Source organism: Stegostoma tigrinum, chromosome 29 (assembly GCF_030684315.1).
Source record: "Stegostoma tigrinum isolate sSteTig4 chromosome 29, sSteTig4.hap1, whole genome shotgun sequence".
NCBI lineage: Eukaryota > Metazoa > Chordata > Chondrichthyes > Orectolobiformes > Stegostomatidae > Stegostoma > Stegostoma tigrinum.
Window position 1 is genome coordinate 21684980 of NC_081382.1, and position 23868 is coordinate 21708847.

General features: G+C 38.5%; 1 protein-coding gene across 8 annotated transcripts in view; it reads left to right on the plus strand.

Moving 5' to 3' along the window:
* LOC125465489 (myomegalin) overlaps positions 1–23868 on the plus strand; it is a 134206-nt gene that overhangs the window by 39495 nt on the left and 70843 nt on the right. For 5 of the 8 annotated variants that reach the window (XM_048559082.2, XM_048559083.2, XM_048559084.2 and 2 more), the window contains exons 1-14: positions 3057–4948; positions 5583–5717; positions 6009–6128; positions 6279–6371; positions 6481–6699; positions 7841–8011; positions 9316–9432; positions 13629–13766; positions 14960–15139; positions 15534–15728; positions 18468–18659; positions 19341–19467; positions 20415–20560; positions 20688–20804. In XM_048559082.2, coding sequence (XP_048415039.2) covers positions 3878–4948; positions 5583–5717; positions 6009–6128; positions 6279–6371; positions 6481–6699; positions 7841–8011; positions 9316–9432; positions 13629–13766; positions 14960–15139; positions 15534–15728; positions 18468–18659; positions 19341–19467; positions 20415–20560; positions 20688–20804 — 3021 coding nt within the window. In that variant the 5' untranslated portion in view covers positions 3057–3877. Of the gene's footprint in view, positions 1–3055; positions 4949–5582; positions 5718–6008; positions 6129–6278; positions 6372–6480; positions 6700–7840; positions 8012–9315; positions 9433–13628; positions 13767–14959; positions 15140–15533; positions 15729–18467; positions 18660–19340; positions 19468–20414; positions 20561–20687; positions 20805–23868 lie in introns of those variants that run through there. The other 3 variants (XM_048559089.2, XM_048559090.2, XM_048559087.2) reach the window with 2 other exon arrangements.

The window sequence follows — 23868 nt, forward strand, 5'->3', positions numbered from 1 at the left end:
CACCACTTCCTCTGGAAGCTCATATCACACACAAACCACATTTTTTTTTAAAATATGCCCTCCCCATGTCTTTTTTTTTTAAATTCCATCTCCTCTCACCTTTTTTAAAAAAAAGTCCCCTGGTCTTGAAATCCCAAATCCTAGGGAAAAGATATCTGCTATTCACCTTATCTATACCACTTCTGCTTTTATGAATCTGGACAAAGTTGCATAAACTCCAAGGTGATAGACAAACCAACAATTGCTGTCAATTTGACTGACCCCTCCTTTACTAGTTTTTTGTTCTCGAAATATTTTGCTTGCTTACTGTGATTATCCTCCATTATGGTAAGTAGACCTATGAGTGAAACCAGCCACTTGTGGGGGGAAAAAAATTGCAACGAGAAAGATGCAGCAAGGTTTTCTTTATTTTTCCGATTGTTGCTTTTAGCTTTAGAGTGCAGCATGCTCAATAATTTTGGTAATTTTCCTGATGTCAAATTATCCACTTGTTACTAGATCAAAGTTGCATTCAGGATTTCTACAAAACAGGCAGTCAACAATCTTTTGGTGTTTTCAATCATAGAATCCCTACAGTGTAGAAACAGACCCTTCGGCCCAACAAGTCCACACCGAACCTCAGCGCATCCCATCCAGACTCATCCCCCTATAACCCACCCAATTTACACATCCCTATGGGCAATTTAGCATGGCCAATCCACCTAACCTGCATCTTTGGACTGTGGGAGGAAACCGGAGCACCCGGAGGGAACCCATGCAGACACAGGAAGAATGTGCAAATTCCACAGGCTGAGAATCGAACCCGGGTCCCTGGAGCTGGGAGGCAGCAGCGCTAACCACTGAGCCACTGTGCTGCCCCTTTTGACGTTTTTATTATCGAGCTGGGCGATCTGTTTTTATTTGCTGTTCACCCTCCTTGAAGGGGTAATCATTGCTGTATTATAGTAAATCTGTGAGCTTTGTCACTTTGGAGGTTGTGCGTGTGTAGTGCTCATGTTAAGTTTGTTTTTAAGATTAGGGTTCAGGCCTTTAAGGTTGCCACTTAGGCCACATCCCCTATTTGAAAGAAAACATATTTAAAGGGGTGTCGCACCGTTAACACTTGCTTGGAGCTCAGTGACAATTATTGCTGCAAACTTTGGCTGCCAACCCCATTAGGGGTCGGAGGCAATATTTTGGGAAACCATGTGCTGAGTACAAATGTGTTAAGTTTAATTGCCTTTTTTATTCCTGAATGTCATTCATTTCTCTGCCTGATTTGCTGTCAAACATTTATTGTTTAGTTTAAAAACTGGTTGATTTGTTTATGCCACCACTTGAACGGGTTATGCATCACATAAAATGGTAGCAAACCATTCACATCCATATGAATTAACTATTAGGTTGATGATTACTGTAGGAAATTTAGCTGTGAGACTGTATGGAGAGGTCAGGAAAGACCATTCTGCCTGAGCTTGTGCTACTCAATTCATACTGGGAATATATACACAAACATTTTCTATTGAGAATAGAATCCAGCTGACTGGCTGCAATACTTTTCAAGGTCAAATAAATTTAAAAATTCATATGTGCAGATATAATTGCATTTAGAAAGCTGCCCGAGTACATTGATCCAGTCCCGCGCAATACATTGCAGATATTTAGATTCTCCCACTCCCCGCCTCTTCAATATTTTGCAGCCGAAAAGTTGATTTTCAATTTTGGAAATTCACTACTTAGTTTAGGGAATGTAATTTTTTTCATAAATGCAAGTAATCAAATCTAAGGTAAAGAATTTAAAAGAAAAGATTTGCATTTAATTCTTTTTGCCTAGTATGCACTGTGTAAATCTCATGATTACTATGATGATTCAGCAAGTTACACATATTGAATTTTAGTCTGGTACCAATGATCATAAACCCTGTAGACTCTGGATAAGGTGTCATGCACTAGTGATGCAATTGCATGTTTTGTTTCCAAGTCAATCTTCTGGACATTTGTGACTTTTTAAATATTGTTTCATTTCTTTGATTTTAATGTTAATTTAGTTGTAAAGTATTTGAGATTTTATTTGAAAGCTATTTTGTTCAGTTTATGCCAACACTGATTACTTCAATTTGCACCTCACAACCAGTCAACTTGAGAATAAAACCTTACAGTTGTCTCACTGGCCTATCACTTTTTTATCTTACTGTCATTGTCTTCATCCTGCTTAATACAAGACTATAATCAGGTAACCTTTAAGTTGGAGAGAAGTGCTGAAAAACTGGATCTTTTTCAAAAAAGTCTCTCAATATTGAATCATATTTGAAAAAGGAGTATATCTAAGAAGCACATGCTGAACAGCGTACAGATTGAGTTTATAATTTGGAATAATTTATTCAGTTTTGAGGAAACGATTTGCCTCGGGCATGTGGTAAATTGCTTGTGAAATTGATTTACTCTTGAGCAGATCAACAGTATGGTAGAGGAGAGAACTTGTACCTGCATGCAGTTGTTAGTCTGATGGCTGTTGTGTAAAAGACTGTCCAGGGGCACAGTTGGAGATCAGGAAGGAACATTTTATGCTTGTGATGAAACAGTCATGATGAATTTTCAATTCTAGCAGGCCGTGGACTTTCTTGTTGAGGAAGTTACTAAAGCAGGAATTAAGTTACCATGATATCTCTCGTGAAGAAAAGTGACCTGTATTCTGCAGTCCTCTCAAAAAAAGAAGCCAAAGCAGAACTGCAAAAAAGAAAGCAGATCAAACAGAAATTTAGATTAGAAGTCAGAAAAATAGTTAAGATTTATAGACAAATGGATGTCCACTAATCGCATTGTGTTGAGGTCCATTGTGAAATGAAAGAAGTGATAACAAGAGCCCTTAATTTAGAGTTTAAAGCATTTTGTATGTTAATGGATTCCTAGAATATTTAACTTTATTTAATGTTATTTTAAAAGTTGGCAGTAGAGTGACAAATGAAAAGTAGTCCTATCTGCCATGCAAGCTGTTCACTGATTCCAGCAACAACAGGAAGTACGTGGTTTCACTAAGGTGGTGTGCAAGCATTTGTGGGCTGAAATAGGAAGACAGTCTCGTTCTACAGAAGTCGTCATTTTGAAAATTCATATGGAGAACACCACCCTTTTTTTTTCCAAAGAAAAGCGTCATGCAAGCTCACAATCAACAGCTACCAACCTGCTTAACTTACACTTAAAAACTTTATCGTTGTGTGCTGAAGCACAAGAGAACCAGGAGTTTACCGGAACACTGGAATTAGCACTTGACTGATTAATCTGTGATGAATCAAACAGTAAGAGCACTCTGGTAAAAATACTGTTCTGTTAACCATGTTTGTCACTTCAGCTGAAAACTTCAAGTAGTAGAATGAAGACATTTTCGCAGGACAGCAGTAATTGAACAATTCAGCTACGAGTTTTGGTGATCTACATTGGACGAAAGAAAACATATTTCATCCGCTAGAAGGCACATGACAGCAGCCTAACGGTCATACTTCCTGTATCTTGCTCTTTTCATGTTGAAATTGTTGTTAAAATCAGGATTTGTCTGCATGTATGAGTAATAAAACATCAGTTCAAACTTAAATGTTCAAATCAGTAAAGAGGTGACTTTGGTAAGAATTAGTAGCCAGGGGATATGTTTGAAAAGATTACAAAAGACTAATGGCAATACTGCCTCATCACCGAAAAGGTGCGGTGGATCACTGTAGCAACTTTTGTCACAGCTGTAATTCGACCTGTTTTGATTTTTAACTTGTCTGAGGAAACAATCAGAAAACATCAATGAGAAGCTTGATATTATTTGAAGTCAGTAAATGAATCCGTAAACTACAATTCAAGGACAGCACATGGGAGAACTTTACTATTAAGAAGCTTGGAGTTTAATTTTCTGAAAATGAAAGGATTTTGTCGTATATGTGGCAATGATCTACAAGGAAATCAACGTCGTTGGATTTTCCACACCTCTGGCAAAAGAAGACTGCAGATTGTTCTTTCTTATGTATTGGGTTATATGATTAACCGTGATGGCCAAGGCGAGTTCTTGTGTAGTAAATGTGCCTTTATGTTGGAAGAGGTATTGAAATATGACATTACTATTGCTCATGTTAAGACCATTGCCAGTGAGAGACTGCAGATGTTGACAGCAGAGAAAGAACAACTAATTCAATGTATTGTGCATTTGTACTTTCAGTGCAATGAAAAAACTAAAACTTACCATGACAAAAATCATATCTCTACGCAATGTGTGAATCAGTGTTCCTCACAGTATCGCATGCTTCTACAAGATGAATCTTTTTTATCTGAATTTTGGATGCCAGAAATAAGCAGTAAGAAAAATTTGCTCTGCTCAAAATGTTGGCGTGCTTTCAGTGGTGGCCACAGGAAGAGAATGTGCCTCTGTTCCGAGTCTGTGCGAGTAGCAGATTTATTTTGTAACTTAGTCTGTTCTACTCCTAGACGGACCAAACGAAGTGGCTTAACAGGAAGTCTACATCAATCCCTGTTAAGCAGTCATTCACAGAGTATGTCCTTTAATTTAGTCCAGAAAAATTCTATGTCAACAGGGAAGCTGCCCTCTCGTGCCCGTTCAAGGCAGATGGACAGTCTGGAAGTTGAATCGATGATGACATTAAAGTCAACCAAATTTGATTGGATAACTGATGAAGAGTCTGAAAAAGTTCAGTTAAAATCAATGTTTGATTTTAATGCACCAGTTGAAAATTATCCCTTAATAAGACAATCAATTGCTAATGCAGTTTGGGAAATTAAGCATATTGAATACAAACCAGTGCCTTCCCTGTTAAAAAGTAAGATACCAAAACGTGTGACATTTTCTGCGAGGACTCCTGCAACAGGATGTAGCATTGCAATGGCTTTGCAAGAAACCTGTCCTCTTAATGATGGAAGCTTTGCCCAAGAGATGTGGATGTCTCTAGAAGATGATTATGGTTCTTTGAAACCTGAGGTATTAATGTTGAATCTGTCTGACTGTATGTTGAGTTAACCCAAGAATTATATCTTTTAAATGCTGCTGCTACCACACCTTTTACCTTTCCATGTTAAGTGTGACATATGTGAATGTCCCCTGTACAGTTCCTGTTAGCGCACTCTCAACATTGGGGTTTTCCAAATCATCTGTAGGGTGTTATGGACCTTTTGTTCCTCTTTGTTCTTTGCCTCCCAATTTCCTCACCTCTTGGGCCTCTTCGACTTCAAGCCCCATTCCTCCGATCAACCCTTCATTTCTAACTCCAATTAACTGTAACCAATGGTCTAATCTATCATTTTGAAACTTCTTAAGTCCAGAAGGCTCTTTCATTGTTCTCAGATGACCCCAACTTCCTTCCATGTCCTCTTTATGGCCTTCTGTGGACTTCTGTGTCGCCATGGTTCCTCTGGTCAAATCTATTGTGAAAGATTTACATAAGATTAACCATATCTCTTCCTTCTCCCCCCCCCCCGGCCGCCGCCGCCTTAATTACAATGATTCCTATGGGATTTGGACTGTCCCTGCTGATTGGATAATTGAGTTTCATAGTTTCTAATATGTTAATACTTACTAAACAAGACATTGTTTGCTTTCTGTAATCCTTTAACAGAACCTGGTTGAGAAAGAGAGGCAACTGGGACAGCTGGAAGTGGAGGCTAAGCAGCTAAAGGCTGATCTTGGGAATGCTGAAGCTACTATTCATGCTCTGCAAGAAAAGCTGAAGAAAGCAGATGCTGCAAAAAAGGTCCAAATTCAGATTCTATTCTTTTGTGTCAAAGCTTTGAGTTATGCATAAAAATTCTGTGTAGATAAAATTACAAGCAACTGCTTTTGGCTAAAGAACACTGAATATTTTTGTAACAACAATTTCTGATTGTAAGAAATATGCAAATTATTCAGACATTCTTGAAAGTCAAAAACAGTTAGCCAAATAATTGTACCTAATCGCTCATTAATTACTGACAGGATATCTTTTGGGTCATAATATTCATTTTCAGCAAATTTATCTTAATTTTTCATCCCTCTAATTTTGCAGATTCTGGAAGAACATGTTAATGAAAAGGAGAATGAACTGGTTGCTGAGAAGCAGAACAGTCTGAAACGAGATAAAACTATTCAAGGATTGACTCTAGCCTTGAAGGCCAAGGATAAAGAGGTAGGTGGCTTCATTGCATTGCAATTTTCTTCTACTATGCAAGAATTATCGTGCTTTAGAGGTGGAAATGGAATTTAACAGCGTATTATCGTATATTTATGGTTACCTTATATACACTTTTTCTCACTTTATCATAAAATATTCCAATAGGTAGATGAGCTTTGTCATGAAATTGAAGATCGAGATAATGCTCTGGTGAAAGCAAGAGATTCCATACACAAAGCACAATTGCAGAAATTTCAGGTAAAAGGCAAAATTGCTTAATTTTTTGTAGTCGTCTTACCATTAGGAGTTGAATGAATGAATGAATTTCTCTCTACATAACTGTAATGTTGAATGTTTTAATCCTTAGGGAGCAGAAGAATATCAAAGTCTCATGACTGAGAAAGAAACTGAACTGGCAGAACTTCGTGCAGATCGCAAGGCAAGATTAATGGAAATCCAGAAATTGCAAAGAGCATTGAACAGGAAAGAGCAGGAGCTGAATGACTTAACTGAAGCAAAGGCTCAGCTGGAAGAAGAGGTTGAAGCACTGCATCTTCAAAAAGCCAAGGATGACAAGATGGTTAATGTTAGTCCCCATTCCCTACCTCCATCTGTTTATAATATGTTCTTATGGCAACAAGAAAAGAATTTGATCACTTCTTATTTCATTTCTCACACATCCAAAAATGTTTCATATACAATACATTACTTTTGAAATACAATCCCTGTAGTGTGAATATAGAGAATTGCTTTTGAAATAACAATCCAGCTTTCTATAGCTGAGCGACTTTTAAAATTAGTGATAGCTCTTTTTTTTTATATATACTTCACATCCAGAATCCATTAATAAAACAAACCAAGGTCATATTCTTGTGTGTCACCTATGTGAAACAACAAATGAAAATCTAGCTTTTAGATAAGTATTCATTGATGTTTTTTGAAAGGGACATCAATGAATGAGTATGGCCTTTTACAAATCCATGCAAATCTACAGTTGTGGTCATTCTAAGTAGCTTACTGTTTTTCAATTATTTCTTCTCCGTTCTTCAATGGGGTGTAATATTTTACGCCTTCCAATCTTGCACATTATTCCTTTCTAAAGACTTCAAGGAAGTTCTGCTTAGGTAAGGGAACAACTTTTTAAATTTAAAAATAAATTCTGTTAATCCCCTCTTTGAAGAGTTCAAGTTGTAAATAACAAAATTTGGGGGATATTTTCACCAATATGTAAAATTTCTGAAAGCAGCTTTGAGTGGACTCCTATTCCTAAGGTTTATCTACGAATGAGCTAGCAACATGAGGAAGAGAAATTTTGACGTTTCTATATCCTCTATCATCTCTTTTACCGTCATCATGAAAAGTTAAAGAAAAATACTGCCACGCGTCCACTGCAATAAATATCATTTCCTTTGATTCTGAATTGGAAAGAGAAAGGAAACTTGGGTTCAACAATGAAGTGCCTGGATTCATAATTTCAAAATACAATTATTATTATAGACTTATATGTTTATTAAATTGAATTAGCATTTACAATATGTAATGTTTTCTCCCGATGATATTTTAGGGGTCTTTTTAAAATTTAACATCAAGAAGAACAGCATCAAATCCTGCTGATATTGTCAGAGTTCATTTTGAATGCTATTACTGCTGTTTAAGTGAAGTATTCACTTGTGTCCTAAATATTTCAAAAATTGATCTTGACTTTACAACCGTCTTGCTTTTTGCAGGATATACAAAACCATATCCAGAAACTGGGAGCTGAGTTGACTGAGAAGGAACATGCAATGGAGCACAAGTACCAAAGTTTACTGATTGAGAACAAGCAGAAATTACAAAGCCAAGAGCTAGTCATTGAACGACTAACAGACAGCTTGAACAACAAAGATAGGCTGCTGCAAGTATGGACCAGAAAAGAGCTACTGTAGAAAACTAATAATCTTATTGTCTACACTACTGTGTTTTTTTTTTCAGCAATAATTATGCATTGATGTAATGAAGTGATGGAATGTTTAAACTAGAGAATCTTTTTATAGAATTTTGATCAGAAGTATTGCTGTTAAGTAATACATTAGCAAATTTGTTTGAGTTGTATTTGAGCTCAACTGTATTTTGTTACTGAATTAGAAATAAAAGGAAGTCTGTATATTTTGGCATACTAATCCATTGCAATTTTGGAACTAATTCTCATCTGCTTGTGTGTTAGCAGAACTGAATCTTTAGGTACATTTTTGTACCATTGTGGACAATGACATCTAGCTAATTGAATAGAATAAAACATGGTTAGAGTTTTAGATGCAGTGCTATTCTGAATCTAGCCAGTGGAGAAGAATAGTTGTTCTTTGGTTGACGACCATACTTCCAGAAAAATCAGTTCATGACACAACTCTCTTTCTGATTTTTGTCTCAATCTCACCGGGAATATAATGGATCTCTAATTATTACTCATTGGAGTTACTTTATTGAGAACTTTTTCAGAGGTCCATGTGCCTGTGCTCTGTGCATCTTCTCTATTTAAAATCAAGTCACTTGCAAATTTAACTTGGGCCTTAAACGTGTAATCTGCACGTGGTGCCTACAACATGATGTACTGGTTTGTGACAAAATTATAATTGGCAGAATTGCAAGAGCCGGCGAGAAAACATCACTGAACAATATCTGTTGATAAATCTAAAAAGACATCTGACCAAGAACATAAATGAGTCATTCAAAGCTAGTGGAGATTGAATATGCAATCTGTGTTGGGCATAACGTTTAAGTTTTTTTCTTTTAATTGAAAACATACAGTTATCTTGGCTGTGAAAATTAGTTAATACTCCTTCATACTGTCCTATTTGTGGTTCAGGATCCAAAAATAAACTAACAGGGATTGATCTTACAATCTCTCGGCCTTTATCAGGTTCATAAGTGGCTGGCACTAGCCTGTTGAGCTAGAGCAGAGGCTTTCTTCAGAATTATTTCTTGGAACCCTTATCATCAAGATAATAATGTAATTAATCAGTGGCAGATGGTCATTCATTAAGGAAGAGTCCCAACCTGATACCATTTACCTGTGATTGATTGTAAAAAGCAAATGGGCTCTTGTGGTATAATGGTAGTGACCCTACCTTTGAGCTAGCAAGGTTATGATCAAGACTGTGTATCAGAACTGATCAGTTTGATTATGATCATATTCATTGTGCATACTAATTTCTATTTTCTCAAGGATTATATGGAGCTGGCAAAAGGAATTCAGCAAGGAGGGGACCAGAGCCCAAATGGAAAGGATGCTTTGTTAGCTAAACTGCGAGATCGGTTAAAAGAGAAAGACCAAGCTCTTGAGGTATTCCATCTTCAGCAAATTAAGCACAGAATAGTAAATAATACATTATAATTAAAATTTATAGAAGCAGTGTATGAATAACATTTCAAAATTGTATTAATTACAAGCACAATTTTTGCAGCCTACTATTATATGGTCTAATGCTAAAAATGCAAGACTTCTAACTGCAACCAACCTTACCCTGACCCGGGGATAGCAGATTCAATCCCTATAATTCATCTTCAGTGTTGCCAACCTAAGGTGTGGAAAACGTTAGTTTAGTGAGCATCCTGCACCTGATTACCAGAATGCTGTAAAGCACAATGTGTTGATGCCAAATATCAATCTGACTCTGCTCAGCTACAGCATCAGCACAACTAACTAATCTGTGAACACTTGTTGCATTTGGGAGCTGAGATAATAAGGTAATTTAAGTAAAGTGTTGATGGACATTTGATACAATGGAACCAAATCCCACTAATGGATGAAAGAAGTCTTTTTGTCATGTCCAACTTTAAAATTGAATTATTAAAACCAAATACTCATCACTTTTGGAATGCACATGACAAAGATGCGTGCAAATGAAATTGGAGACTTGTGTAGCACACTAATATCAAATTGGACACAATCTAGACACCTGGACCAATGATCTGGCAATGAGAATTGATATTACCTTGGTTGCTACAAAATTTTAAATTGAGCTAGTCAGTGAATTTAAAAAGCCTGGAATAAAACTACCAGATGGATGTGAAAATTCAGAAGTCATTGAACTTGAAACGTTAACTCTATTTCTCTCTCCACAGGTGCTTCCAGATGTGCTGAGTTCTCCAGTACTTCCTGTTTTTATTTCAGATCTCCAGCATCTGTACTGCTTTGCTTTTATTTGAGGTGAAGGTTTGTCTTGATCTCTTAAGTCAGTCTGCCAAATATGAGATTTACAGATCCTTCATTACATGCCATCTGAAGTGCCTTAGCAAGTATGGCTGAAAATACACAGGGCACATGGTTGCATTCCCCTCAAAAGCCCGAAAACATGGACACTTCCATGATTAGAAAATTCAGTCAGATAATAATTGCCTCTGTAAGTAGAATTTACAGATCAAGTAAGACATTGCTCCTCCTTTTGCAGGCTGGCTCTCTGTTTTCTGCTGGTATTTTCTAAAAGCAAGAAAATATTTGTAAAAATTAAGGTTGGCTAGCAGGGCTAGGGTGGGATTACTAGGCTGGTGGTCCAAGGTTATGGGGCTGTGAGACTAGCAATGTCATGGCTTGTGTAAGCGAGAGAGAATTGAGGTTACAAAGGGAGAAACGAAAGGGCGTGATGTAAATAAAAGGTGAGTTGGTGACAGGATACCAGCCTCTGCGCAGCTACTTTAATTATGAGCGACAATGGGGCCCACCAGCTCCTACCTCAGCCAGCTACAGCACATTGTCTGGCCCTGTAACCCTATTTACTTAGCTCTTAATTTGATTTTTTTAAAAGAATTCCTACTGGCCTTTTCATAATTAATCTGTAAATATTTCCCCATTTACTTTCAGATTGAAAGTAACCTATAATCAAAATAACACCTATTACCAACCAATTAACTTACAGTTTTCCTATGATGTCACTGTCTTTCTTTTGTGCTGGGATCCCAATCTTGGGCTTCAACTTATCCTGTAAATAGCCCGTTACTAACTATGAACCAAACACATAAAAAGCACCCGCTTCCCATCTGTACCAACTTCCCAAGCTGCCTGCAAATGCCCTGAAATATGTGCTTATTCAGGCTGTCTCTCGCTCCGGATGTGATCTCTCTTTCCAGACTGTGTGCAAAGCTTCTCCTTAATCCCACTTTACAAAGACATTTCTTGGCTTCTTCTAACTCTCCTACTTTTTTGTTCAAACTCTTTTTCTTTCTGTTTCCTTTCTACTCCTCAGGAAGTCCCACTCAATATTGGGCAAGTTAAATGACCCATTAAAACGCCCCTTTTGTTTTTATATTTTTCCATGATCTGCTTCTATATCTGTTCCTATATCTCCTACTGGCTATTGGGAGGCTGATAGTATAAGCTCAGCATAATGATTGCAACATTCTTCTTCTCACATTCTACCCATTTGACCTGAGCCGGTGAGGCCCGCAAGATATCCTGTCTTAGTTCAACTATGATATAGTTAGTAATGCAACTCACGCAGCCTTTTTATATCCCTCTCAATCTCAAACTCAACATTCACAGGTTTAACTGCCTGATGTGTTGTTCTTCTCAATCTGGTTCTCATGTACTAATCCATACTCTAAGCTCATCTGCCTGACCTGTTACACTCATTGCATTAAAATAAACACATTTCAGAGCACCATCCCCACCAATGTTCACTAACCTGACCCTGCTTATTCTTAGGATTGGAATTAGAAATAGACTTTGTTATGTGTACTCAAGTACAGAATACAGTGAAAAGTGTACAATGTTGCCACTCATTGACGCCATCTAAGATAAAAAAAACCAGAATTTTAAAAAGCAGATATACGTAAAAAAACAGGGCCAAGGAGAAAGGGGAAAGCATCCAGATCTAAAAGCCTAATCTCCATGCGGTAACTTTTATCTGCATAAAGCAAGTGGGTCTCCCTCTCAACTCTCGGATCTTGCTCATGCCATTGGCCCTCAGATCTCGGTCCTGCTGTCGGCCATCAGATTTCGCCACTGTTGCTCCTTAAATTTCACTCCTGCAGATCTTGCCACCATCGGTCCTCAGATGTCACTCCCGCAGCCACAGGTCCTCGAACCTCGCTCCGAACACCGCCCCTAGCCATTGAAATCTGCTCCCACTACTATCACAGGCCCTTGGAAGTCACTCCTCGAGTCTATTGGTGCTGCTGCTGCCGAGTACTGGTATACACCACTCCCACCTCCTCCCTGCCATTGAGTTCTCATTCTTTCCGATGCCCTGCTGAAAATGCCACAGAATACAAAAAGAAAAGAGCATGGAAAAGAAAACAAATGAAAAAGTAGATGGAAGCAGACAAACCCGAACACTGTGTTGCACCTCTGCCTCCCTATCATACCTACTTGTCTTAATGTCGATCTTCTCCTCAGTCACTCCCTGTGCTGACATCTGGTTCCTCCTCCCTGCTGCATTAGTTTAAACTCTCCCGAGTGGCACTAGCAAACCACTCACAAGGATATTGGTTCCCTCTAGGTGAAGTGAAACCAGTCCTTCTTGTACAGGGTCCGTCTGCCTTGGAAGAGATCGCAGTGATTCAGATATCTGGCGTCCTACTTCCTAGACCAGTTCTTTAGTCATGCATTCATTGCACCTCAAAGCTTTTTACAATCTGAATTACTTGAGTGAATTCACTGTCTTAGAGTCAAGCATACAGTCATTTAGCTATGACCTCCCAAGTCCACAACATTTTACAAATGGTGGCTTTTCATTTATAGAAGCCTTTTTTAGTTTTTTTTTAAACAAAGAACTTTATTGCTAACCTAGATCTATTGCCTTTTTGCAGTTAACTACTGTGGCATCTAGGAAATTTAATGCTTTCCTTGAGCGTTGGGGCTTTGGGTTTAATAGAGGGTTGACTATTATTCAGGACATTGATGAATTCTTCTAATTCTGCCTTTGTGAGACTCTAAATATTCCAAATGTCAACACAAATACAGAACGTGATAGAATTATGTAAACCAGTTACTGAGAATGAGACTGGAGCCCTTGAAAACCAAAAGTTAGCTTCCAAAAATCCATAAGTAGCCGTCAAGAAAATATGGAAATATTAGATGCTGCTTTTGTCGTCAATGGCCACAACCCATGAAAGAATGTTTCCATAAAAGCTAGCATTGATGCTTTTCTTGATTGTCCACATTGCTTTGAACATTTAAGTCTATAACAAAGTGCTATTTTTGTATTTGTTTAAGGAAAAATTCACTTTCTTGAGGGGACAGACAAAAATTCACATTGTCAGTGGCTTCAGGGAAAATTGGCTTATGAGCTGCTGATTCACTCTGGAGTTGATGTGCCATGAGTAGAAGTTCAGTCATGACCCAGATTGTTTCAGTGATTGTAACATTTCTGTGCATTTCATTTCTCCTGAAATCCAACTTAGCAACTTTTTTCCAGCTAGTGTCTGGCATTGGCACTGTCTTTTCACAGGTATTGTCAAGAAAGCTAATTAATTGTAAGCCTTTGTACCTAATTAATTTGTAAAAGCTGTAAAATATATACTGCTTTTGTTTCTCCAAAGCAAGCCCTTGATCAAAAACATGCAGCTGTTGACGAAAAGGAGAATGAAATTCATCGGCTGCACCTAGCTTTGAGAGAAAGAGAACATGATTTGGATCGATTAAAGACTCTTGTTGCCAACAATGAAGAAACCATCAATGTAAGTTTATTTCGAAATACAGGTTGAAATTATGCAAATATGTTTATGTGACATCAGAAGTATTTGATAGTTATTTCCTTTTGGGCATGTTATAGAGGCACAAATTGTACTTTGTTGAGGCAAGAAATGACTTCTTAGTAAGTTGATTCTGTCAGTTTGTGGGTACCTCTCTGCACCTTTATAGTTTTTGAGTATTTAAAAGATTGAGGAAGACATTGGTTATTAAACTTGCCACATTGACTTATAATTTTTTTTCAAAAAATATGTGGAAATTTAAAATTCATATGGAAAACATTCCGGCTCTGGTCATTGAGAAGCAGCAACTGTTCACAGGACTACTTCCTGTGAAATGAAGTGCAACCACAGGAGAAATTGAAAAATAAAGGGACACTTCATTTTGAACAGAAAGGCTTAGCTGAAGTTCCCCAAGACTGATCTTCATCTACAGTTCAGAACTCTCTTCCAGTTTATTTTTCAGTGGAGTACAAATGACTATTTTTAAAAGTATGCATTTTGGTTGCATTTCAAGTAATGGAATCCATCCAGTGCAAACAGAGACCATTGGGCTCATTGAGTGTATACCGATCCTCTGAAGAGCCTCCCCACCAGACGCCATAAATCCACGTTAACCATGGCCAATCCACCTAGCTTGCACATCCCAGGACAACTTCGCACAGCCAATCCACTAATCTGCACATGTTTGGATTGTGGTACGAAACTGGAGCTCCTTGCAGAATCCTGTGCAAACTTCACACAGATAGTCATCTAAGACTGGGATCAAACCTGGCGCTGTGAGGCAGCAGTGCTAACCACTATGCCTCCGTGCCACCCTCCTATTTGAGTATGGATAAAATATTCTGAAGTGTACGGCATTATTGTGGTGATGTCACATCATTGACATTCAAAATTATTTTTTAAGAATGAAGGATTGGAACTTTTTTTACAGGTTGTTCTTGGTTTGTTTCTCACAAAGTTGACATATGATCTGAGTGTCCTTTTTAAGAATAAATTTTAATTATCTGAACAACATTGCATGACAACATTGCTATGCTTTACTTTGAAGTTAGAACATGTTCTGCATTTTGGAAAAAATGGAGAGACCTCTAGAATGCAGATTCCCAGGTCATTTCCTATAACTTTTTGCTGTGGTAATGTTATTGTCACCCATCTACTCTTTTGACTTTTCTTTTAAGCGCTTGGATGGGATGGTTAAAGAAAAAGATGTGGAGCTACAGCATCTACTGAACACATGCAAGAATTTGCAAAGAGTAAAGCAGGAGCTGGAGGATAGTCGTGCACGCTCTCTCCGTGAGAAGGATGTTGTTATTTCACAGCTGCAGCAGTCTCTAAAAAACAAGACTGAAAATTTAGAGGTAACTAGTCTTTGTATAAAATGGAAGATCCTTGAAATTAGAATATGAACAGGCGTTTGTGCTCCTCTTCAATATTGTGCAAATAAGTAATATATCAGGGGAGTATGAGCAGGCTGAGTATGTTGTTGTATTATTCTTTGTGTGAATTTATATCCCAATTTTGATAAACCTTTTTTATATTTGAATATTAAATCCAGTTTTCAAATAAATATGCCAATGTGTATGTAAATGTAAAACAGTTATTTTCATCTCATTTTATTACATTCCTAGGAATTACATACTTCACAATAAGCCCATTGGCTATTTTAGCTGCTTTTTAAGCTAATTACTTATCAGTGCATTTAATAAATGACTCTTTAAATGGAATACATAATAATTATATTTTTCTGACCAGGATTTGACAAAGTCACTGTTGAACAAGTCACAACGTGACACAAAAGATGTAGCGGAGCAGTTGAGTCGGTGCTTAAAGACAAAGGAGAAGATGCTGGAAGATGCTTGGGCAGAAAATAAACAGCTGAGTGCAGAGCATGAGAAGGAGATTGACGAACTAATGAAAGCAATTAACAGCAAGGATCAACTCCTTAAAGTACGTAGTTCCAGGAAACAGATATAAAATGCCCTCGTAAGCTTCGTACTTTAAATGGTTGTTTGCTTGCCCAAATATAGTGCCTTTTATTGTCCAATTGCTTGATGCAATTGAATGCTGTTTAGGTGCAATGATTCTGAAATAATTGGAACAAATTCATACTGCTGTGAAAAATCACGCTTCTAAATATTCCAGTGGCCAGAGAGAGTCTGAGTTGCATGTCAGGACGACGCAGACTCTCGGACATAAGACTCCGGGTGAATTGTTCAGAAAATCAAAGATTCCAGTGGGCAATTCACCTGTAATTCGAACCGTCCGAAAGAATCCATTAAAATTGGGGAATTCAGATCATTCCAATGCAGTTACCCAGGAAGTGTTAGAGGATTAAAAACTTACTGTTGTATAACTGTTAAACTAAAGGACTGACTGTTTACCCTTCCAATTAGACCACACCTCCACACACTCACTACCAATTCACACCTGGACACCTGACCGGCACCAAAAATAATCCCCCCAGCCCCAAGGAATAATATAATCTGACACCTTGTGAGAGAAACAGCTGCTCTTTTAGAACCAACACAGTGTTAACGTAGGCCCAGAATGACTTCTTGTGTCCTTGCATTAGTCAAGAAGACGAGGTGGACACTAGCCTATTGAAGATCATCAACAGTGACGCAAAAAGGCTTTCTAACTCTTTTAATGTGAATGAGTTTAAAGTATAGCCACCATAGTCCCAGAGGACCATAGCCCCAGAGGATTACCCTTTCATTAAAGGAAGCCAATTTGTGGTGAGTTTAACTTGAGGGTCACTGCTGCTTAGCTGAAGGATGAGGTTGAGAATGCAGAACCTTCTTCATCACCTCAGCTGGTGCTGTAACTGTTGTCATCACCCTCCATCACAAGCCAGCTCTCCAGTGAACTGACCTAATGCTGATGTGTGACAATCCGCAGTAGCTGTTAACTTTTGCTGGAAGGCACTTAACTTTGAGGCTTGGATTGTAACTTTCCATTACTGGAGCATGCATTGTTCATTCAAGAAATTACAGCAATTCAAAGGCTCACTACACAGATGGTGACTGACAAACCAGTTGTCATTTGATGAGAGTCTGCAGCATCCAAAGTAGTGTCCGCAAAAAACACATACTGGCCACAGAAAGTCATGATGAGATGATCTTTATCTGGGATTCCTGGCAGATGAACCAACTTCTGGCAGGTAATTGCGTCTGGAAAGGTGTGAGGAGTTTGAAGTGGAACCCATCTTAAACGTTGACTAGACTGTGAGAGAGCACTTAGTGATTCTAGCAGGTGGATAACATGCCCATGCCATTTTTCAGTGGCTGCTTTGAACGTGATCTCAGCACTCATTCTTTTGAGCTGAACATGTCTTGGGAAGCCTTACTTGGGGCAGGGTGTATTTATCTTTTCTGTTTCAATCATGATCGACATTATTCTCCATTAAGAAATGATAGGAGTTTAGGGAGAAACTTCACATGACCCAACACTCAAGGTACCAAGCTGATCTTGGAGCCTGACAATTAATGCTCCTGCCCCAAACTGGCCTCTTGCCAGTTCCCTGTCCTCGTTTTTTTTCCCTGGCCAACTCTGCCTCTTTCCTATCTGACCTTTCTACTTGCTTCCTGGAAAAGCGCAGGAGAGAAAATGGCAAGGGAGAGGAATGGAGAGAAGGAGAAAGCACCTGAAAGGATCTGTGAGGGTATGAATTGGCAGAGTAAAGGCAAGCTGGGAAAAGGCTGCCGGGGTGTGGAGGGTTTGACATAGGAAAAGCCCCTTCAAAATGGTAGCCATTGAATCATGCATTCTCTGCCAACCCCAACATTGCTGAATGATTTCAAGCTTTCAAATATTACTCAAATTTACAATATAATCCTCTACTTCTACTCGAGCATGGTCTCAAATTCTCAACTTTCTTTCAAATAGATGTAGGATGCCAGGTATTTGTAAGAATCCGTTCATATTGACTGCCATAGGGACACTGCAAATCCCACGAGAGCCCCATCAGCCTCTCAACACAACAGAATTCCTAAAACGGCCAAAACCTGATTATGCAGAGTCTTTTTTATTTCCTCCAGTTCCTGTCATATTTTGTAAGGAGCCGAATCCCCTCTTGTTTCGTGCGCACCAAATGTTGCCTGCTGCCAGGCTGGAACAACGTGAATACTTTCTAACCTAGTTTACTCAACAACTGCCACATCTTTCCAGGCATTTGCCCAGGGGTGGATCCAGGCTGGAGACAGAAGGCAGAAAATCTGAAGAAAGCATCAGTTTAATTTTAAAAAATACCAGATTGCTATTCTTGTAAGGGAAATCAAGAGGGTTATCGCTTGGAGATGGGATGGTCATTCGGGCGAGAAAGGCATTTACTTTTTCATTTTAAGTGATCGCAGAATCCTTTTAGCAGAAAAATCAGTGCTTACATTTGATCTCTGTGCTTAGAATATTTACCTTTTATTTCATTCAAATACACCCTTTAAGATCATTTTAATAAATGTATTGGATATTCAACCAATGTTCTGCACTGGTGCCATCGAAATAAATCCTCTCACTGGGTAACAGTGACCTTTTTGAGTTTAAATTCTTGCATGTTTTCTGACTGAAAATCAGTCGACATCAGCCTTGCAAAGATTCCAATTTATTTTCAATTTAAAGTCACAACCTTGTGCAAGAAGTACTACTTTCTTATCAGTGGATGACTGATTTTTTTTTAACATTGCTTTTCAGGAGGCATCAGAACGTTACAATCGCCGTCTGTCTGAACTTAGTCGTGAAATTCAGGGATTAAATCGGCAAGGTGTTGAGAAAGAGCAAGATGTTTTAGGCCCACTGAAACATGACTCTCTGTTAAGCCAGGAACAGATACTAGAAATGGCACAACTAAAAGCTGCTCTTGTTGAAAAGGATAAGATTATTACTGTGAGTATAGCTGCCAATATAGCTGAATTCCTATAAATAATATTGAACTCTTTCTTTTTTTTTGCTGCACTGATACTGAAGAAATATGAGTATTGGTGTGAGCTGATAACTGCCTGAATTGCCTCTTGAGATGAAGATGTTGTTTAGTTGTTCTAATTATAGGTGTAAAAGGATTGAAATGATTAAAAGCAGACTTGAAGAGTCCGTCATTTAAATATAATTGGCAAGTAATGTCTTCCAAAATTTAGAAAAGATTATTTTTATAGTGGCATCTGTTTTGTAATGGATAGGAAGAAATTCTGCTTCTTTATAAAGCATGTCAGAAGCTGTTGAGGAAAAACAGGAACCTAGCAGAACTATTCCTGTCATTTTTCAGAGTGGGAATAGAAGTTTTTGGGATTTTCAGCCTCCCAATGGCATTCAAATTTAACTTGCATGCACTTTAAGAAGGCTCATTTTAATGAAAACGGGCTCGATTGCTGAAGATTTGATGTTGGGAACCACAATTCTTGTCTTTTCCTTGACTAGGGGAAAAATATGAAAGACATTAGCCTCATTTTTTTTGCAGTGATACTGTCAATAAAAACTTGATGTGTCATTAATGTGTTCCACAATGGTTTAATGTTTATGTCTGTGATGTAAAGAAACATTTTTGACACAAGTTACAACCTTCTTTGGTAGAAACTAATGGAACATGGCCAAATGAAAGACCAGTATTTTCTGCAGCATGAAGCACCAAACCCATCACATGTTCTGGAGCTGAAGCAAACAATACAGATACTGCAAGAACAACTGCATGAGAGAGAAGGTAGGTTATGACGGGAGAAAGATTGGTCAAAGAAAAGAAACACCAGTTTGGTACTTTAGCTTCTAGTTTAGTGTAAATGCTGAGTGACTGGACTCTACAAGAATTCGGTACCTCTGCCCATCAGTACATTGGAAATTGAGGCAATGCCTGGAACAATCTGCAGAGAGAGAGAGTGTGAGAGAACCAAAAGCCTGTGTGTGTTGTGTTCTGACTCTTCTCTGAATTATCAGGTATTATCAATACAATGATCCACGTGCAATTATAGTTGATGTCTTGGGAGGAAAAAAACAAGAATCTATTAATGTGTTTCTTTTTCATAAATGTTTACAATATGCATCATTAATTTCATGCACCTTTTTGAAATGCCATAACCTGTATTGCCAGCAGCTCAAAATTTTTACATCTGTGGCCCACCCTTGCCGAGATTTTGATCTTCACCAAGTCCCATTGGTTTGACATAACTCAGCAAATAGCTTTTGAAACTCCAGTCATTTCTCTTCAAATCTGTCCAATCTTTTCCTTACTTTAGTCATCTCTTCCTGCTTTATAACTACGTGATTATCTCAACCTCAAAAACTGTGCTTCTCCTTCTGCCTTGCTAAACCTGTATTAAATTCTCTTAATGTAAAATGTCTTATGCCTTTATGCATTTGATTTGTATTTTTGTTACTTGTTTTGAACACATCCACTTCAATTGTATTTTGTTCTGAGTTCACTATTTTAAAAATTGAAGGTAAGTTGTATTTTGGAGATTTGACTATACAGTTATGGTAATGTTGATTATGATACAGCCATGGGAGGAGTTTGAGTTCTGTAATTTTAGGAAAAAGATCAGAATTGAATATGGTAGAACCAAGATTTCAAATCCATTTGTGCACACCTCACAGCATGCTCCCATCTGGTTGTTTTCAATAATGAATTCAGGTCATCTTTCTCTTTTAATTTAGCTGAATTAAGTCAACATGACCCCACAGAAGATGAGATTCTCGTTAAAATGCCTGGATATGAGAAGAATTCAACCAGCCTGAGAAAAGAACTTGCTGAAAAAGCTGAGGAACTAAACAAGACCTTAAAGAAAGAAAATGAGGCAAAAGTATATAATCTGTAGCTAAAATAAGCCCAGGCACAATTGATCATTGAATACTTTCAAATGAATTCATACAACTTACTTCCGAGTGAATGCATAATGTTGAACTTTTGTTAAACCGTTAACTTTGCAGATGGAAGTGGCTCGACTCCAATCTCTGCTTGACAAATTGGAAAAAGACTTACAGACCCAGGCTGCACATGTTGAGTCGTTGTCCAAAACTGTGCTGGTTAAGGATGAAATTATTAAAGTAAGACTTTTAGGATCACTCTTTTTCATGCAATTGGGATAAGTTTTATTTGTTCCTGGGATGTCAGCATCACTCTAAACAGGTGATGGTCAATATGAAAGTAACCCTAGTTGCAGTGGACCATTGACTCCTCTCTCATTACAGATAACTGACGGTGAGTTTAACCATAGGGTCACCATGCCTAAGGCAAGGGACAAGGTTGAAAAGGCAGATGATAACCTCTGCTGTTGCAGGAACTGAATCCGTGCTGTTATTATCATTTGCATCCAATACCAGCCCTCGGCCAACTGTTCTACTAATCTCCAGTTACCTTAAACAGGCAGTGGCCAACTGCTTTCTTGACCACAGCCGTCCCTGTAGCGTGGGTATAGACATCTGGGGACAGTGTTGAAGTAGTGGTAATGGCACTGGCCCAATAACCCAGATTCTCAGGCTAATGCGCTGGGATTGATGCATTCAAATCCCACCATGACAACTGGGTAGAATTTAAATTCAATTAATAAAATCTAGATTTGAAAGCAAAACTCAGAATGGTAATCATTGGCAATGATAACTGACTTGTTGTTGCAATAAAAAAATCACTAATGTCATTTAGGAAGGAAATCTACCATCCTTACCTGACCTATGTTTGACGTCAGTTCCAGAGCAATATGGTTGACTTTTAATTATCCTGTTTAAGTTGGCCCTAACCAGCCTGTCAATTCAAGGCAGCCAGAGATTGGCAATAAATTGCTTGCCTTTCTGGCGACTCCCATGTCCCATGCAAAATTAAATTTTAATAAAAACAGTGCTGTTGTGGAGGAATTTCAGGATTTTGATTCTGTAATAGTGAAGGAATTGTGATCTAATTCCAAGTCAAGATAGTATAAAACTTGAAAGGGAACATGCAGCTTTTGGTCTTCCAATGTGTCTGTGTCTTTTGCTCTTTTAGGTGGTTGAAGTTGTGAATTTGGAAGATGATGTTAATGAAGCTTTTAATTGAGGAAGTAAATGTTCAAGGCATGGTAGATGGGGTGCTAATCAGGCAAGCTGTTTTATCCTATATTGTGTTGAATTTCTTGTGCATTGTTAGAGCTACACACTTCAAGACATTTGGAGGAGGATATTCAATTACATTCTTGATGCCTTGACAATGGTGGACAGGCTTTGAGAAGTCGAGAGTTGAGTTATTACCACAGACTTTTAACCTCTGACCTGCTCTTCAAGCCACAATATTAATTTGGTTGGTCCAGGTCACTATCCGGTCAGTGATTTAAACCTTATCGGAGATAATGGGAACTGCAGATGCTGGAGAATCCGATATAACGAAGTGTGGAGCTGGATGAACACAGCAGGCAAAGCAGCATCGTAGGAGCACAAAAGCTGACGTTTCGGGCCTAGACCCTACATCAGAAAAGGGGATGGGGAGAGGGTTCTGAAATAAATAGGGAGAGAGGGGGAGGCAGTCAAAGATGGGTAGAGGAGAAGAGACTGTGCAGTGGGAGAGAGATCCCCTGAGATATTTGTCTGGAGGGTGGAGGGTAACTTCTTCAGGTTAGGCAAGCCTAGAAGAGGCTTCGCAGTGAGGTTAAAATTGTATCAGAGATAATGGGAACTGCAGATGCTGGAGAATCTGAGTTCCCCCCAACTGACCTATCCCCTTCCCTACCTCCCCACCTATACTCACCTGTACTGCCTCCATCCCCTTTAACTTGTCTGTCTCCTCTCCACCTATCTTCTCCACAAATCATCTTTTGATCCGCCTCCCCCTGTCTCCCTATTTATTTCAGAACCCTCTCCCCATCCCCCTTTTCTGATGAAGGGTCTAGGCCTGAAACGTCAGCTTTTGTGCTCCTAAGATGCTGCTTGGCCTGCTGTGTTCATCCAGCTCCACACTTTGTTATCTCACTGGTTTAAACCCTAATTTTTTAGTGGGTGATTCAGTGATGTCAAAGGGAGATGGTTGGATTCACTCTTAATCAAAATGGTCTTTCCCTGACATGAACTTTGCTTTCCAGCTATTAGCCCAAGCTTGATTGTTATCCATATTTTTAAGCATAAGAACACAGACTACTTCTGTATATCTGGGGAGTTGCAAATATCCCTGTCTTGGAAATGATTGCACAGTTCAGACCCTTTACGATAGAGGGAAGATAATTAGCAAAGCAAATAAAGGTAATCAGGACCAAAGATGATGTTCTGAGAAACTCCTGCAACAATATTCTGGGACTGAGATGACTGGCCTGGAACAACCTCAAGTATCTTCTTTTTGTGCTACGTATGACTGACAAGTGGCAGGTTTTCCACATTCCCATTGACTTCAGTTTCCTTGATGTCGATGTCAGTCACTCTCTCTCCTCACCTCATCTCACCTCACCTTTTAGAATTTGGCTGTTATAGAGTCAGAAGCCAAGTGCCTCTGCCTTGGTACGCAGGTTATTAGTGTGTGTGCTGCTTGATAGCTCTATTAATGACCATATCCAACATCGCTGGTGATCACAAGGAAGCTGGTGACGCAGTAGGGGACCTGACTGGATTTGTCCTGCTTTACAGGACAGGACATTACTGGCCAGTTTTCTAGATTGTTGGTACATATTATTAGCTATACTGGAACTGCTTTGGCTAGGGCTGTGGCTAGTTTTGGAACACCTGTCCACAGTATTATTCTGGAATGCCATCATCAGTGTCCAATGTTTTGACATTATTTGATAGTTACATGATAATTATTGAGATTATATTGTCTGCAATTTTCAACATTGCAATGGTGTGACATTTCTTAAAAATAACTCAGTTCGATTTAAGGTAATTTGGAATGTCATGAAAGATCCCATATTTATTTTTTCCATTATTCTTTCATTGGATGTAGCCAGCCAGCAAATGTTGTTTATCCATAATTGCCTTTTCAACTGAGAGCTTGCTGCACCATTTTAGGCAGCAGTTAAGAGTCAACTATAATATTGTCTGCATGGACTCACATGTAGGCCTGATTGGATGAGAATGATAGATGCCCTGTCTTAAAGACATTAATGAAGCAGATGAGTTTTTACAAATATCAAAGATAATTTTCACGGTCACTATATTACTA